Below are 17,842 nucleotides of genomic sequence, written 5' to 3' on the forward strand. Positions count from 1 at the left end.
CTCAAGTTACTTGTGGTAATGATTGCACAGGTTTTTTATGTGAACTTAATAAAACTCTTGCAAAACAAATTTATGATCTGAACTGTTACTGGATGGATCTTTATCCACACCTCACACTCACAGCCTTTTGTTTATTTTTTTTTTCCCTGATCAGTACTCAAGTTATTTTCTCAGACAATTACTCAGTGTGGTTAAAAAAAAAAGAAGTAATTAAGTTTTCCAAATAAGAGTCTGCTTTCAGGAATTTCATCCAAAATGGATTTGTACATATGCAGTAATTCTAGGAATGTCATTGTGCAGTGTCAGCTCCCCTACACACACACACACACCATGTGGAACTTTAAAACGCTAGGTAGGAAATTGGAGGCTTTTGAGAAGTTGTTCCATTCACTAAGAAGAATGTGACATCCAAGGTCATTTGATTGATTGATTTTTTGAGAGACAGTCTCACTATGTTGCTTTGGCTGACCTGGAGCTTGCTCTGTAGACCTAGCCTTGAACTCACAGAGATCCACCTGTCTGTGTCTCCCAAGTGCTGGGATTAAAGATGTACACCACCAAGTCCAGCCATCTTAGGTCATTTTTGTGTGAGTCCATTCAATTCTTTTAATATCCAGAAATGGAAAGTTATCCCAGAGGAAAAAACCTCTGCTAACCAAGGCTACTCTGGGCGGGGGGCTTGTCTTCGGAGGTGTCCATCCTCTGGACTGTCAGCTTCTCCCCACACACCTCTCCCAGGAAAGGGCCTCAAACACAGCATGAACTCCAGGTGGCAAATGGGACCAAGAGCAGTAGTCATTGTCTCAGGTTCTAAAGCTCCCTGCTAGACGAGCTACTCCAACCAGAAAACCATGAGCCAAGCCCATTCCTACCAGAAGAGGTTTCAGATGCCATGTCAAAGCAAGCATGTTTGAGTAGGCAAGGCCGAGGTCGGAGGGGAGAAGCATCCCACAGAGGAGCAATAGACTCTTCCTGCTCATAATTGACGTATGCACACATATGGGACAGAGGTCCACATCTGGTCTCTTCCTCAATCGCTCCTCACTTTCTTTTTGAGACTGCGTTTCTCAGTGAACCTGGAGCTTACTGATTAGGCTAGACTGACTGACCAGCAAGCTCTAGGAATCCTCCTGTCTCTACCTGATTCATAGTCCTAGGATTTACAGGTATAGCCTTCCATGCCTGGCTTTTTTTTTTTCTTGAGACAGGGTCTCACTGTGTAGCCATGACTGGCTTGGAACTGCTATGTAGACCAGGCTGGCCTTGAACTCACAGAGTTCTGCTTGCTTCTGCCTCTCAAATTGTGAGATTAAGGGCATGTCTACCATACCTGCCTAGCTTTTCACATGGATTCTAGGAATGTAAACTCAAGTCCTTATGCTTGTACAGCAAGCACTTTAGTGAGAGCCATCCCCACATGGTCCTCTATAACAGGAGCTCTGACCCCTTCCCACAAAGCATGGTCTCCTAGGAGCCAGAGCTATGTTTTACCTCAGCTGCGCTTCAAGGTGTGTTCTTTTTGTGGAAAACTGTAGCCATAGAGAACAGAGATGTGATGTAGTCTAGTCATTTGGGCTTCCTCTGTATAAGGGAATCCTCACTACCCACACACACACAGCCTTCTCCTTGCATTCATTTCCTGGTAACCACAGATGGACAGCTGGCTGAATGGGTTCTAGAATGGAGCTAATTGTAAAAGGAACGGCCCTAATTCCCTCGGGCCTATAGCTAAATACCTAAACCCCTTCCAGGCAAAGACAGTTCCAGGAGAGGGGAGCCTTGACTAGTCGGTGGGTTGGTGGGTTGGTTGCTGTTTACAGCCTCTGGGTCCCATGCTACAGGCTCCCCACTGCTTTATTCATGCCTGCCTGCTTGTCTCCAGTCCACTTTAGTCGGGATTTAATGAAAGTTTTAAGGGCAAGCCTTCAGCATTCTTGTGAGGCTTTGCAAAATCGTATGCTCCTGTTCTGAATGTGGTAAGAGCCAAAAAGAATTTTCAAATTATTAGAGCTGCTTTGTGTTCCTCTGGGTCTGCACCTTTGACAGTGTCACTTAGACAAAAAGAAAAAGAGAGAGGGAGCGAGCGAGAGCAGCAAATTACCCCTGCTATTTAGGTTTATGTAAGAAAGTGGTTTGAGGGATATTTTCTTTGTTCTTATTTTCTTTGGCCGAGTTCAAGAAATGCTCATTTTTTTCTTCCATTGAAACTCCAAACTATATCTTTTTAAACGTGAAATATTCTCTACCCAAATCTACATTTTAAAGTACTTAGAAGATACAGCCCTATTCATCACAGTGACATGTCAGGTGCCCCCCCCCCCGCCCCAAGCTCTTCCCACTGTGGCAGGACTGAGCTGAAATGAATGGGCATCAGGCACACTTGCTGGCACACTCAAGCAGCTCCATCCGAATGGCAATTCGGACATGCCAGCCCAGAGGGATCAGTCGGATGAAGCGGGAAATGATGGGGGGCCTCAGTAAATTCTGGACTGTAGAACTCCGGTCTGAATTTCCATAGAAGACCTAAACAGAGGAAGGAGGAAATCTGGTCATATAATATCCACACACAAATTGTGTGTGTATGTGTGTGTGTGCGTGTGTGCGTGCACATGTGCCACAGTATGTGTGTAGAAGTCAGAACACCACTTTCGGAAGTCCAACCAGTTCTCTCCTATATGTGGGTTCTAAGTCTTGAACTCAAGTTGCCATGCTTGGTGGCAAGTACCTTTATCTGTTCAGCCATCTCACTGGCCCTAGCCTCATTTTGGACAAAAGAGAATCTTAGAAAGTGGCTTAACTACAGAAAACTTGCAGCACCCCATAAAAATCTGGCCGGATGATCACAAACAGCTACATGCTCTGAGGACATTGTGCTATCCAAAATGGTAGCCAATAGCCATGTGTGCCCAGTTAAATTTATATGAAGTGAAAGTAAATGGAAATTTAGTTTCTCGTCTGTGTGTGTGTGTGTGTGCATGTGTGCTGTAGGAAGGCCTTGTATGTGCCAAATAAGCACTCTCCCATGGTACCACATGCCCAGCCCACATTAGCTACATTTAAAGTGGTCAGCAGCTGCACATGACCCGCAGTCAGCCTGACAGCCAGTACAGATAAGAGTATTTTTGTCATTACAGAGTCCGATTGAATGGTTGCTAGAATATGCATCTTGTCTCTTCACAAATTTTCCATTTTAATCCTTTACCCTTTGACAAAAAAAAAAAAATTTGAAAGGACTCATCCCACACAAGAGAGGTGTTCACGTGTTCCGAAGACATCCAGGATGCACTCAAGTCAAACCTGCACCTGCCTCTGAAGTTGGAAGGCAAAGCTTAAATGTGTGTTTCTACTGTGTTCCAAGTGACAAGTGCCTTTTAGACTTGGAAGAATATTTTTTACAAACAGACTAAACTAGAGGGAAAATTCTGGAAAGGAGAAGGTGGTGTTGACATAGAGATAAAAGGTTTGCTTAATGTTTTTCAGGAAGCAACATAAAATGTTGTAGGTGCTTGGCACTATTTCTGAATTCTTCATACTCTTTCCAGGGTCACCGTGTTCTGCTCCATGACATAAGAGCATTTCATTTCCTCCTGTAACTTTCTCTTTAAAATATTTAACTACTGCACTTAGCTTTATCTAGCCACAAAGTAGGCGGCCCCTGTTTGCAGTGATCTTGCCTTTCTTTCTAGCAAGAAGGCCTGAGCTGCCTCCTCCTTCAGCTGCTTGTCCTTCAGCATATTCGAGTCAGAAGAAAATGAAGAGGGAGTTGATGGGATATGGCCTGAGACTTCGTGAATGGAGTGGAGTGCCTCCTTCAGAGCATCATCAAGGCCTTCACAAGCCCTAGGCTTACAAAAGAAGTCTAATGTCAACTGGTAAGGCCAGAGAATGAAATTAGGAGGTGCTGGGGGTGTGGCCCAATTGGTAGTGTGCTTGACTAACAAGCACCAAATGCTGGGGTCTGATCCCCAGCATCACATAAACTGTCCATGGTACACAGCTACAATCCCAGTCCTCAGGAGGTGGACAGAAGCAGGAGGAGCAGAAGGCCAAGGTTATCCTCAGCCATATGCAAATTAGAGACCAGCGTGGGATGCCAGAAACCTTGTCTCAAAAGAAGGCATCAAAATGGTTTTTCCCATTGTGTCAGACTCCTCCGAACTTCAACCCATGTTTGTCTTACTGTGCAAACTGCTACCATGGACTATAAGGCCTTCTGATTATCAGTCACACATATCTACATAATCCGATTAAATGTCAAAAATAGTCTGAGGAGAACTGGAAGCGGTGGCACATGCATGTAATCCGAGCATTCAGGAGAGTGAGGCGAGAGGATCAGGACCAGCCTGGGCTGCACATTGAGAGGGCAGGAGAGAGACCGGAAATAACCTGAAGAATTCCTTACTGTTGGGCCAAAAAAAAAAAATGGGTTAGCATTTCCATTTCCAAACAGCTATATATATATATATATATATATATATATATATATATATATATATATATATATATATTACAAAGACAGCCAGGTGCTTAATGTGGTTAGTTCATAGTGAAGATCTAGAACTCAACCTGCAAGGCTTAATAGATTAAGTGTGTCTGTACTGACACCATCTTTTAAATAGCCATTTGGGCAATTAATATGAGTTCATCTTAATATTAGCAATTGCTAATATTTTCAAACTTGTTTTTAGTATTGCTTTTACTGGTATGTGTATTCACACATGCCTGTGTGTGGCTATGTGCCAGGGAGTGCAGATGTCCTTGGAAGCCAGAAGCACCTGGTCCCCTGGAACTGGGCTTACAGAACATTATGATCCGGGTGCTGGGAGCTGGACTCTGCTTCTCTGCAAGAGTAATATGTGTTCTTAACCACTGAGCCATCTCTCGAGCCTCAAAGTGCTAACTTGCTAGGCTTCCTTTGCAGCTGTCAGTCTCGGTCAATAGTAAGAAGAGGCCATAACTATGCAAATGAGTGCTAGCAAGTAAGACAGGCCCATGAAACCCCACAGTCAGTGATCCAGTGAGTTTGGAACAGTCCAGATAGCCAGGGTAGTGTTTTCGAGTGATTATAGGCTGTTAACTGAGAACTAGGAAACCACCTCTTTGGCACGAAAGTGCAGCATTCATTTACAAACTGCTAGTGGCCCCGGGTACGTCTGGGAAAAAGAGCAGATCATACAGTGGAGATGGAACACAAATGACCCGACATGCAGAGGGGTCAGTGTTAGGACACACAGACAGCAGGCTGGGGCAAGTCTCAAGGGATGTGAGCTGGAGCTGACTTGGAGTGAGTCCCACTTACCCGATTGTTTCCAGTCTGGTCCTTGTAGTAAATCCAGTTGAGGCGTTCATCGGTCCTGTACTGCACACTGTACTTCGTCATCCACTCATCTATGTCACAGCGTCCCTGGGTAAGGATACCCGAAATCACCTTGATCTCCTTCAAATCTATCTGTAGCCACTGGCTACTGTCCTGATACTTGGAGAGCCAAGCGCACCTGCCAGGAACACACCAAATTACCAGGAGCCATTCTCTATAAATCTCTACAAAAAGCCAGCAGGTGACAGATTTTTGAGGGACTCCTAGCACCAAGAGGCATCATCCCAACTCGGGGATCCTCGGGGTCTTTCCTCAGGAAAGACTTCCCTGGCATCTTTAGCTGATGAGGTCTTCCTTTCCCCATTTCCCCAGCAGTGTTCATCCCTGGAGCTGAATGAGTGTGCAGGGCTGTGCGTCCAGGCTGTCTCCCCCTTGTCACTGTGTGTCAATGCCAAGGAACTCACCAATGCCACCACTGTACTTGCAGTCCTTGGCACAGCAAGGCACTCAGTTGGGGCTTGTTGAATAAGTGCTTTATGTGCCATCCGTTTGTGAGACGGGCCTAAGTTTTCAAAGCACATCTTTTTATTTTTTTATTTTTAAAGTATGACTCCACCTGGGCTGCGTGCCCTACTTACCCGAAGCCTTGACTGTTGAGCCGGGCCTTGTTTGCTGTCCATGAGGAGTACCAGCCAACATACTGCTCCGGGCTGGAGCAGGTGATCTGATCTGGTGTGACCTCCCCTGACTCGAAACCCAGGGGTTTGTGATAGGGGCATTCTGAGGAGGAAAAAACACAACACACACTCAACCCCCCACAACTCTAACCAGAGTGGCGGCATGTGTATATGTGGGGTCCCAGCTTCTCTGGGCTGCCCTGAGAAAGTTTTGAGATCCCATCTCAAAACTCAAACGCACGAATGAACCCCTTATCCCAGAACTCCGACAGGAAATGGCTTCAAGAACAAAACAGGAACACTGGCACTTTGCAAGTGGAGGACATTTCATGTCTCAGCATGGTACTCGATGCAGCGAGCTGGACCTCCTCCTATTAAGTGCGCACACGGGATGACGGTGAACTGAAGTAAATGGTTTGCCATAGAGACATTCACTCAACATCCATAAAAGCGGGTTCTATGGCAACCCCGTGGGGGGGGTGTGAGAAATGCATTGCCTCCCTCATCCGTTTAGAGACCTAAATGCCAAGAGGTGCTCAGCAAAATAGCATATTGAAATGCCAGGCGGCCAGCTATAGTTCCCTCATTATCACAGGTTGAACTGTGCTGCACACGAACATTAGGGTCTCTAATTGTTCTTGAGCAGCAGATGAAGCCAATTATAGGCGGAAAACAATGGTGAGCAACAGAAATGGCAATTACATACTGAGACTGACTTCCTGCTTGGGAATTGTCATTTTCTCATGTCTGAAGAAAAATAAAGGACGACTATGAATAGGCAACAGCTGAAGGAGACTACTTCCTTTCAGATGGGGACAGCCGAAGTGGTCCTTAGGGGCTAGTTGCCTGCTGCTCCCTTTCTTTTGTAAGTAGTCCTCACATTAAAACCAGCATTGGGTTACCTTGCCAATTGACAACGGAGCATCTATTCTCCCTTTTGTTCTGACAAAAACGAAGCAGTTTTATTAAGGGCAGCGATATCGCTTGCCTTATTTATTTATAAGTAAATAAATAAATGAAACACATACACAATTTTAAAGCCTTTCCCAGAGTTTCTCAAAGTTAGAAGTGACTCCGTGGCATAACGTCTGACAGAGGACATACAAGAGAATGTCTGTGAGAGTTATCTAGTCAAGTTTTCCCTTTGTTCCCTCTTTGTTCCCGCTGCCTAGATAGCAGGAAGTCGTGATAACTGGGGCAACTGTAGGTCATTTGCACTCTGCGGGGACCTGCAGGATCCTCGGCCTCCTATCCTTAGGTAACTCTCTAACCCCCAGTCCTTTCCCTGCACGTCTGTGCAAAAGTAATTCGATAAGCCACTTACATAGGCAACCTCTTACTTGAATCCTAATCCAGTTCCTCACTGGGATGCCATAGAAAACAAAAGATAACCTTATATACATCTATTCACCTCCATTCGCCTAGTTTCCCAAATAAGGCAAAGGCAATTATGTTCTCCATTTGTAAATATAAGTTCAAGCAAAAGATGTGTATATGCTGGGACATCATCTCCTGGAACATTAACTAACAGGGAATGTTTGAGTCTTCTTTGTAGACACCTTCCTAGATTCAGTAAAAAACAGGCCGGGACTGCAGACCAGTGATTGTGGGTTTTTGTAGCATGCCCAAGGTCTAACATGCACACACACACACACACACACCCCACGTTCAGAAACGCCCATGCCCTGCCCCGAGGTGCCATAGACAGAATAGCTGCAGGCTTCAGGCTAGGACCGCTCAGCTTCTTTTCTACCTGTATATACATCTCAGTGGGGCCGGGACTAAGGGGACAGCATTTGGAGTTTATCAAGTGCTCAAGGCCTTGGAGTCTATTAGAATCCTGCCAGCTTTCAGGAGAGAGGATCGGTGCTTTATGAGCCACTCAATCACACCTGGTGTGGCCAAATCATTAGGGGAGCTTGTTAGGAATTCAGTGGCTGGGACTCCGCTCCCGGAGTGGAGTATTTTTAACAAGCATACTTTGAGAGTGCATTTTAAAAGCTTTGGCCTGCCAGAGAAGACATTCTGTGGGCTGGTGGATTGAGAGAGCCAAACACCCAGCCCCCAACATCCCTCCAACCTGCAAAACAGAGTCAAGCTACCAGAAGGTAGGAAAAGATCCCAACAGCAGAAAACAGGGTTTTAATGGGCCTTCACCTGTCACTTATCCTGTTTGGTTTGGTTTGGGGGGGGGGGGGGGACAAGGTCTCATGTAGCCTAGGCTGACCTCAAACTCACTATGAACACTTGCTATAGAGTTAAGTCTGGCCTTGATTTTCCTGCGTTCACCTCCCAAGTGCTGAGATTATAGACGTACGCCCACCTGTCTCCTCAGGTTCTTTAATTTCTCAGATTTTTTTCCCTTTGTTTACCATGAAGGCACTTTACCAAATTAACTACATTTCCAGCCTTACTCTGTCCAATTCTAACTGAATATCTCTAAGTCAATTCTGCTTCCACCATCTAATGACCAAATTCCTTTGCTTTTTGACCCTTTCTCTTCAGGGCCATGGGCTAGAAGGGAAAGAAACTTGGTCTCACTTTCCAGTCCCTGTTCGTGGCCGTTTGCTCTTCCCATTACCTTTCCTGGACTCTGGTGCTTTGTTCCTGCATCGCTCACGTGACAGGAGTAAGCTAAAGACCCACAGTAGCAGCGGCTGTCGTCCAACTTCCTGTCTGGGGCTCTGGCTCTCAGGCCTTGACACCTTCAAGCCACAAAGCAAAGACTGCAGAGCTTCAGGCATGCCAGTGCTGTGCCACATTGCCATAGATGCTCTGCTGGAATTGCAGTGGAGTCCGGCCCCCAGAGCCACGGGCAATTATAATGAGCAGTCAAAAATAAGGTGGCCTGCCCAGTGCCGGTGAACTTAGTTCTTAACGCCCTCTGAGCCTGTTTCCTCACCTTGTGAATGGGTGCCATAGTAATAGTGCCTCAAGCCACTTGGAAAATGATAAAGTGAAATCATGTTTGGCACCTGTAGACTTGGAGTACAGTGCCTAGCTGAAAAGGTGCAGGCTGTAATACTGGTTGGTGTTGTGGGGTAAACTCATGAAGCTCGATGGATTCTTTCTTGGTTTTGCATGTTTTTCTTTGGACTTACCATGGCAGAAATCCAGCCCTGCTGTGCTTGTCTGTCTTCTACTCCACCTACCCAACTGTCAGCATCTTTCAGGATGAGGGACTTGAATGATGAGGCGACAGCCACAGCTTAAGGCAAAAGGAACTTTGTGGAGGCCTGAGTTCACTGGAGACATGATTCCACCGAGGAATGGGACCAAGAATGAGTTAGCCCTCTGGACACCCTCAGGAAACCATCTAGAGATTCTAAGGAAATTTGGCCTACAGAGAGGTTCCACCGTAAACAGCCATATACTTCCTGGGGAGCCCAGACCTCACCCCCAGGCAGTTCTTGCAATCTTCAAAGGGCTGATCCTTCTCGAACCCACAAAGATCATTACCTTCCCAAGTTTTTGCCAGTGATTTTATTGTAAACAGCTACTACACACTATCGTGTGTGTGTGTGTGTGTGTGTGTGTGTGTGTGTTGTATGCATGTGTGCCACAAGTGTACATGCTCAAGTGGAGAGCAGAAGATGGTGTTGGGTGAATTCCTTTATCACTCTCTGCCTTAAGACAGGGTCTCTTCCCGCATTGGAGCACTTGACTGAGCTCCCAAAACCTAGCTCAAGAGTGGGGGAATATAAGCAAAAAGGTCAAGACCATGATGGGTACACCCACTGAAGCAGTCTATCTGAGCTAATGGGAGCTCACCAACTCCAGTCAGACTGGGAAGGAACAAGCATAGGTCCAAACTAGTCCCTCTGAATATGGGTGACAGTTGTATGGCTGGGGCAGACTGAGGGGCCACTGGTAGTGGGACCCGGATTTATCCCTACTGCATGTACTGGGTTTTTGGAACCTATTCTCTTTGGATGGGTACCTTGGTCAGCCTAGATATAGTAGGGAGGGCCTTGGACCTTCCCCAAAGAAATGTACCTACCCTCTCTGAGGAGTGGATGGGGGGGTTGGAGTGGAGGAGAAAGTGCAGGAAATGGGAAGAGGGGAGGGAGTGGTAACTGGGATTGGTATGTATAATGAAAAAAGATTTTTAAAAAAGACAAGAGTCTCTTACTAAACTGAAGCTCAGTGTTTTTTCATGACTGGCTAACTACCAAACTCCCATAATCCACCTGTCTCCATTCACTAATGCTAAGGTCACATACACAGTAATGCCTAGTTTTTGTTTGTTCTTGGTTTTGGTTGTTGTTTTGATCAGGTTTCACCTAGTAGTGCTGGCTAGCCTGGAACTCACTGTGTATACAAGGCTGGCCTCAAACTCATAAACCTGCCTGCTTCTACCTCCTGGGTGCTAGAATTAAAAGTGTGTGCATCCACACCTCGTGATGCCTAGTTTTTGTTGTTGGTGGTGGTGGGGTTTTATGTTTGTTTTGTTTTGTTTTGTTTTTCAAGACAGGGTTTCTCTGCCTAGCTTTGGCATCTGTCCTGGAACTCACTCTGTAGACCAGGCTGGCCTCGAACTCACAGAGATCCACCTGCTTCTGCCTCCCAAGTGCTGAGATTAAAGGTGTGCAATGCAGTGTTTAATGAGGGTGTTGGGAATTGAACCTCGGGTCCTCAAGCTTGCACAGAAAGCTTACTACTGGTCCATCTCAAGTCACCGGGCAGCCCTTAGTACATGTTTCCCATAGTCATTTCACTCTTAAAGGAAAACCTTACATCTTTTATGGCGCAAGTGCCCCTTGATGTGTAAGGGTGCCTGTGAAATGGGTTGCTAAGGTACTTAACAGGGTAGCTTGCTTTATTCTGTCTGTTATTTTGTGGGTCTGTAAACACGAGCCCAGTCTTGTTTATAAAGAATATTCAGGGCTAAAGTCAAAATATGGATGTTGCTCAGTGGTAGAGTTCTCTTTAACATGTACAAAGTCTTGGTGTGTAGTTCACCAAGTACTTTGTGGTGTGAGGCTCTAGGATTAATCCCAAGTACCACAAAAGAGAATAAAGTTAGCTTAAAGAAACCCAAAGAAAACTAATCCAGTGGAACCTGCCTACAACTGTAGCTCTCAGAACAATCAAGAGTTCAAGGTCCTCCTTGGCAACAAGAGATCCTGTCTTTTAAAAGGGAGGACAGGGCAGCTCAGGAACATTTCTGACAAGAAATTCCTGAGACTATGAATACTACTCTGCATTTGTGTGTGTGTTAGAATCGAAAATACAAAATGATAATACAATGTAGAATAATGAAACAGAAAAATATTTATAAAAGATTATATGCATTTGCATAGCCTATAAATCTGGAGCAAAAGTAAATTTCTGAGGAACCACTGGATTATCTTTGTTTTTGTTGTTTGTAGTGCTGAGGATTGAACCTAGGATTTCACGCATGTGAAGCAAGTGTTCCACCACTCAACTATATCCCCAGCCAGAACCCCTGGATTGCTTAGGCTTTCTCGTGCCCCGCCCTGCTATAGCCCATCTTTGAGAGGCCAGGCCGATCTTAGCTCAGCTGGGGGAAAGGCAGAATTGGTATTTGTAACAGTTTTAGCTGCAGCTAAAGGTCCCTGGCCTTCTAGTTTGTGGGTGGAGCCCCGAGGCTTTAACCTAAGTAGCCCTGTGCCCTCTCTGGGCAGCTCTGAGTGACAGCACCCATACTTCTGTGCTTTCTAGGATCTCCCCTCCTGAGGCAGGCCCTGATGGAAGCACTCGACATCAAGATCCAGACGGACGAAGTGGTGTTCTTGGCATTCCACGAGAGACTGAAACTGACCAACGACTGACTCCTGGAAGCCTGAGACTCGTCCTGCTGCCTTGAATCTTTTCCTTCACACAACAGCCAGTTAACACAATGACGTGGGCTTTGCTTTTCCTTTCTGAAAGTATCCGTGGTGTTAGAAAAAAAACGCTACAAAGAGAACACTTATGCCAAGATATAGTAGCAGGTTAGAACGTCAAGGTCATGGCAACTCCATAAGGGACCAAATAGCCAAAGTAGGACCTTCTCAGCTTCTCAGGTGGTTGACTTAATATAGGCAAGCCTCATGAACAATACCTATTCAATTTCTTTTCTGTTTTTTTCTCCTGTAGTTTTAATATATTTACTTATTTGGGGAGGGGTTGAAGGGAGTGTGCCAGCGCACACATGTGGAAATCAGTGTATATCTGGAGGTCAGAGGACAACTCCAAGCAGCCTTCCTCTCCCGCCATTGTGTGAGCCATGGGCCCTCTTCATTTATTTTCGACATAGTTTCTTATGTAATCCAGGTTGGCTTCAAACTCCCTCGATAGCCCTGAGTACAGTCTTGAAATAATGATCCTCCTGCACCTCCAGGGTGCTGGGATCCTGAGCCCCAAAGGTCAAACCCAGGACTTTGTATGTGCTAGGAAGGCCCCCTGCTGACAGAGCTGCATCCCTAGCCCTCTGTCTACTTTCCAAGAAGCTTCTTTGGAATGAAATCCCAGGAGATCTCATATCCCTATGGGAAACGTTTTGGCTAACAAATGTTGGGCTCACAATGGTGAGGTCAGACACTATAAGAAGGAAAGAGTGCTTACGGTAGCGTGGATGATGGTCAAGCCGACCAGGTAGGAGAAGGAAGGGACAGGGCTCTGAGGAAAACAGCAGATCTACTCTTGGCAGGCCCCACCTGGCTTCCAACAAAGCCCCTTCCCCCTCAACAAGGCAGCTACTCACTTTATCCGTGGTTATACCTTCAAACATGTTTCTGCATCTAAGTGTAGCAGATTGAATTGTGGATAAAGACTGCTTCTCATAAAGCTTCCATCTTTGGCAACTTAGAAGTCTAGACACTAGAGACAGCCCTTTGTTACCTCAGGAGATTGTGGGGAGGGGGGTGGACTCACTTCCTGCTTTGCTTCCTCCTCCTCTAAAACCCTTGTGCTTGCTAGGAGAAACAGTGCCCACCTGCACCTTTTACCTGTGCCCCGGTGTGATTCTTCCCCTTCGGGCATAAGAATGGAGAGTTCTGCTGCAGGATTAGTCCAGGGTTCTCAAACTGTGGGTCTCAACCCCTTTGGGGGATCAGACAGCCCTTTCACAGGGGTCGCATATCAGATATTTACATTATGATTCAAGCAGTAACTAAATTATAGTTATGAAGTAGCAACAAAATAGTCTTATGGTTCGGGGACACCACAACTTGAACTGTATTAAAGGGTCGCAGCATCAGTAGGAAGGTTGAGAAGCACTGGATTAGAGGGTATTCCATCGGGAGGAGGCATATCTCCCCATCCGCAGCAGAAAAAAAAATCATTTCCTAAATGGTAACGCTCACCATGGCGGAGCCAAAGCCTTTGTTCCTGACTTCCTACCAGTGCCCAGCACACAGTAGGTGTGCAACTAAAGTCATTGAACAGATTTATACATGCATTACTAGAGAAGGTCCTTTAAGACTGGGTAGATCACACCAGCATTTAACAACTTCATGAGTCCCCACCACCAAACATAATGAGACAACATCCCTAAGGAAAAACCCCGCTTCACTCAACAGCCTTCCTGTCCCCCAGCTCCCCATCCTGACCTCACAGTTCTCTGAAGAGACTAAGTTTCTGATGAGAAAACAAGATTGAAGGGCACTGTCATAACCGGGAGAGGTATGGCCGGGCCAGTTTCATGCACAGTTGGCCCTGGGCCCTGGAAAGGATTAAGCCTCACAAATATTTGCAGAGACAGTGCAAGCCTCTGCAAGTCTGCTCTGATTTCTCAGTGTGAACTCCTAGGAGGTAACAGAACAAAAGAACCAATGTCTAGTGAAGGCTGCAGTTGGCCAAGTTCAACACAATGACGCCTTGTCCTATCTATTCCTCCTAACAGCCCCACAGAGCAGAGTCACCAAACTGTTACCTCTAAACCACGTTCGACTCACCACCTGTTTGTTTTGTTTGTTAGTGACAGTGTCTCACTATGTAGCCCAGGCTTGTCTCAAACTCATGATCTTCCTGCCTCTGCCTCCCAAGTGTTGGGAATCACAAGCTTGTAGCACCATACCTGGGCTCACCAGTGCCTGCTTTATTATAAAATGTTATTGAGACACAGCCATGCTTATGTGTTCACAAAATGTCTGTGGCTACTTCCAAACCCACAATGGCAGAATTTAGTGTTGGCCAGGACTGTACCATTTTGTAGAGCTCCTCCATTTTGGCTGAACTCTGACAATCCAAGAAACAATAATAATTTGGTTTCTAGAACTGAAGCAACTTGTTTTTCCAGATTCTTGCCCTCCCTATCTTCAAAGTTGATTTGGAGACAGCCTGACTCCAAGTGCATACTATGGACTACTCATCAATCACAGGACATAGAACCTGCTCCTTCCTCTGATAGCCATAAGAAGGGGACTCCCCCCACTCTTGAGTTATTTTCAGATTGCCTTGACAGTTGGGTCTCATCTGACCATCTCAGTCAAGCAGAGAGGGAAGGAGCGTGTTGGAGCAGTGGCCAGCGTGAGATGTGACTCCCACAGTGGGCATGGGAGAAAACACAAGCAGAGGAACTGGGCGTTGGAAGGAGAAAGGGGGTGTTGAGCCACTTACCTGGAATACAGTCTAAAGAGGCAGCTCCAGATGACCACAGAGCATTGGCTCCTCCCTGACAATCACACTTGCATGCTTTGTGGTACCAGGGGTCCTCTCCCTCATCCTGCAGGCAGCCAGAGCGATACAAGTCACAGAAGTCACAGTCAAAGGCAACTGGCCAGTGTACCACAAGCAGCTTGTTTGCAAAGGTCAGTTTCACAAATTACAGTGTGTGCCCCTGAACACACACGGTGGCCACTTTTCTTTGATTCCATGTTACTTTGTTTGCTTGGGTTATTCTCACTGCCGCTGTTTTTAGACAAGGTCTCTCTCACGTACCCCAGGCTGACTTTAAACTCACTACATAGCAGAGGATGACCTTGAACCCCCGATTCTCCTGTGAGTGCTGGGTTTATAGATGGATGCTACCTTGCCCAGTTTATATGGTGCTTAGGATCAAATCAAGAGCTTCTTCATGCATGCTAAGCAAACATTCTTCCAATGAAGGTACCCCAGCTCTATATTCCATTTTTTAAAAAAATGTGTATGTGCATGTGCACATGTTCGGGTGCACCTGTGCTTGGATACTCATGTGTGGTGGCTAGAGAACAGCTGGGTGCCTTTCTCGGGAATTCCATCTGCTTCCTTTGAGGCAGAGTCTCTTATCTGCCTGGAGCTCACCATTTAGGCTAGACTGGTTGGCCAGCGTGCCCTGGGATTCTCCTACCTCCACCTCCCCAGCACTGGGATTACAAGCTCCTGCCAACATGCCCAAAATGTTTTCTAAGTTCTATTGAATGAACACAATCCTTGTGCATGAGAGGCGAGCGTTACCAAATGAGCCATCTTCCAATTCCCTTTTTGTTGTGTTTCAAGCTAGGGACAGGCTGACTGACCTCCAACATTCTGTGTAGCCAAGGATGGCCTTGAACCTCCTACTTCTCCTGCTTCTCCATCTCAAATGCTAAGTTTAAAGACGTGTTCCACCATGGCTTTCTCATCTTTGATTCTAAATAAGTAAATGTCTGTCGCCGTAGGCTAATAATGTTCACTTCCTTGGGGATGGAGTTCCAGTACAAGTTGGACTCCTCATGCTCCCTGGAGGGTCCTATCTAGGCATCTGATTTTAAAACTACCTGTGGTGTAAGCACATGACTGTAATCCCAGAGATAGGAGGATCAAGAGTTCAAGGTGATCATCAGCTATATATCAAATTCCAGGTCAGTCTGGGCTACATGAGAATCTGCCTCAAAAAAAAAAAAAAAAAGCAACAGTAACAACAGCAAAACAGATGCCAATCTAACTGGGTATGGTATCTGTGCTACATAGAAAAATCCTAAGAACAAAGAAGCCCCACCAGTCTTATTAGGGGTGTGACCTAGCATGAGCAAAGGTACCTAAAATAGGTCTGGGTAGGGATTTTTTAGATTTTTTGGTTTTGTTATTTGTTTTTCTTATTTCCTTGAGACAGGTTCTCACATATTCCAGGCTGGCCTTGAACTCTCTATGTAGTCAAAGGAGCCCTTGACACCTGGCTTCTACCCTAGAGTTCTGGGATTACAGACCTGCACCACCGCATTCACCGCATCCAGTTTAATGTAGTGCTGGACCATGGATGCTAGTGGATGCTAAACACTCCGACAACTGAGCTATGCTCCTAGCTGCTCCCCGCCCTCACCCTTCCTTCCTTTCTTCTTTTATTTCTTCTTTCTTTCTTTCTTTCTTTCTTTCTTTCTTTCTTTCTTTCTTTCTTTCTTTCTTTCTTTCTTTTGAGTCAGGGTGTCACTTTGTAGCCCAGGCTGGCCTGAAACTCACTGTGCAGCCAGGTTAGCCTTGAGTGTCTCCGATTACCAAGTGCTGGAATGACAGGCCTAATTTTAGTCTAAAACTTTTTTTAGAAATACATTTGAAAAGGTACCGGGAAGATGGCTCAGTGGGTAAGAGGATTCGTTGTGCAAATATGAGGACCTGAGTCCAAATCTGCAGCACCTAGGCAGGACACTGGGTGTGGCTGCATGTGCCTGTAGTTCCAGTTTAGGGGACTAGAGACAGGTGATTCAGGGAGCTCTTGGCCAGCCCACCTAGCCTAAAAGGAAAGCTTCCGGTATAGCGAGAGCACTTGTCTCAAAGCAATAAGGGATAGAACAATAGAGGATGACATCCAAAGTCTTCCCCTCACCTTCAAATGCATGTGCTCGGGTGTGCACACCCTAACACTCATGTACACACACCCCACACACAAATAAAATAGTATGCATTTGAAAAAAACACTCTCAGACTTCAGGTGTGTGTAGCTCAATGCAAATCACTCCCTTAGCTTGCACGAGGCCCTAGGTTTCATGTCTGCATGCTCCCCCAAACAGTGCTAGACTCATACAATTCGTTTAACTTCAAAAGCAATAATGATGGAAATTCCAGTCTTCTTACTGTGACCTACCTCTGTCGATGATAATCCCAATGTGGCTGAGCAAAAGAAAAGGAGAGGAAAATAGAAATTAAGAAAAGAGAGAAATTCCACAGAATCATCAGTCACATGGAAAAGCAAACTGAAAATAATGCCCTGAAAGTTTAGAAGCTCATTCTGGAAGAAGTCCCGGTGAGGGTACATCCACCAGGAGATGCTTCCACCAATGCTGGGAAATGAGGTAAGAAAAGGATGACAGTTATTATTTTTGTTCCTTATAGAATTATGGAAAATACATCAATATGCCAAAGCAGGGCACAATACACCTTTCTTTTTTAAACTACACTTATTTATTTGTTTGTTTGTTTACTTGTTTATGTGTGGGGGTGGGTGAAGTGGGGGAGTAACGCGACCATTGCACCAGTGTGAAGACCAGACAACTTGCAGAAGTCTGGTTCTCTCCTACCACCATGCGGATTCCCAGGATTGAGTTGAGCTCATCAGCCTTGGCTTTACCTGCAGAGCCATCTAACAGCCCCGACATGCTTTATTTCTCACTGTCGTTGTCAACGCCATTCGCATTCTAATATAAATCTTCCCAGTCCCCTCGTTTTTTTTCCAGAAAAGCCTTTTTAAAATTTATTTATTTATTTACCTATTTTTGTTTTTTTTGAAACAGAGTTTTTCTGTGTAACAGCCCTGGCTGACCTAGAACTCACTTTGTAGACCAGGCTGGCCTTGAACTCACAGAGATCTGCCTGCCTCTGCCTGCTGAATGCTGAAATTAAAGGAGTGTACCCCACTGCCTGGTTCATTTTTTTAAGGTAATAATATAATTACATTTCCTCCTTCCCTTTCCTCTCTCCAAACCCTTCCACATACCCATCTGCACTCTCC

The 17,842-nt window shown here is 45.7% G+C and overlaps 1 protein-coding gene across 1 annotated transcript; it reads right to left on the minus strand.

Moving 5' to 3' along the window:
- Window positions 1-2,348: 2,348 nt before the first annotated feature.
- On the minus strand, window positions 2,349-17,489 carry Rs1 (retinoschisin 1). Its single transcript, XM_087902565.1, has 6 exons — window positions 17,359-17,489; window positions 16,979-17,004; window positions 14,560-14,715; window positions 5,956-6,097; window positions 5,300-5,495; window positions 2,349-2,523 (listed from the first exon to the last, which is right to left on the minus strand). Exons 1-6 carry the CDS (start codon window positions 17,487-17,489, stop codon window positions 2,371-2,373), a joined length of 804 nt encoding a protein of 267 aa, XP_087758691.1. The 3' UTR covers window positions 2,349-2,370.
- Window positions 17,490-17,842: the final 353 nt, after the last annotated feature.

This window comes from Myodes glareolus, chromosome X, assembly GCF_982192425.1.
Source record: "Myodes glareolus chromosome X, mMyoGla1.1, whole genome shotgun sequence".
Taxonomy (NCBI): Eukaryota; Metazoa; Chordata; class Mammalia; order Rodentia; family Cricetidae; genus Myodes; species Myodes glareolus.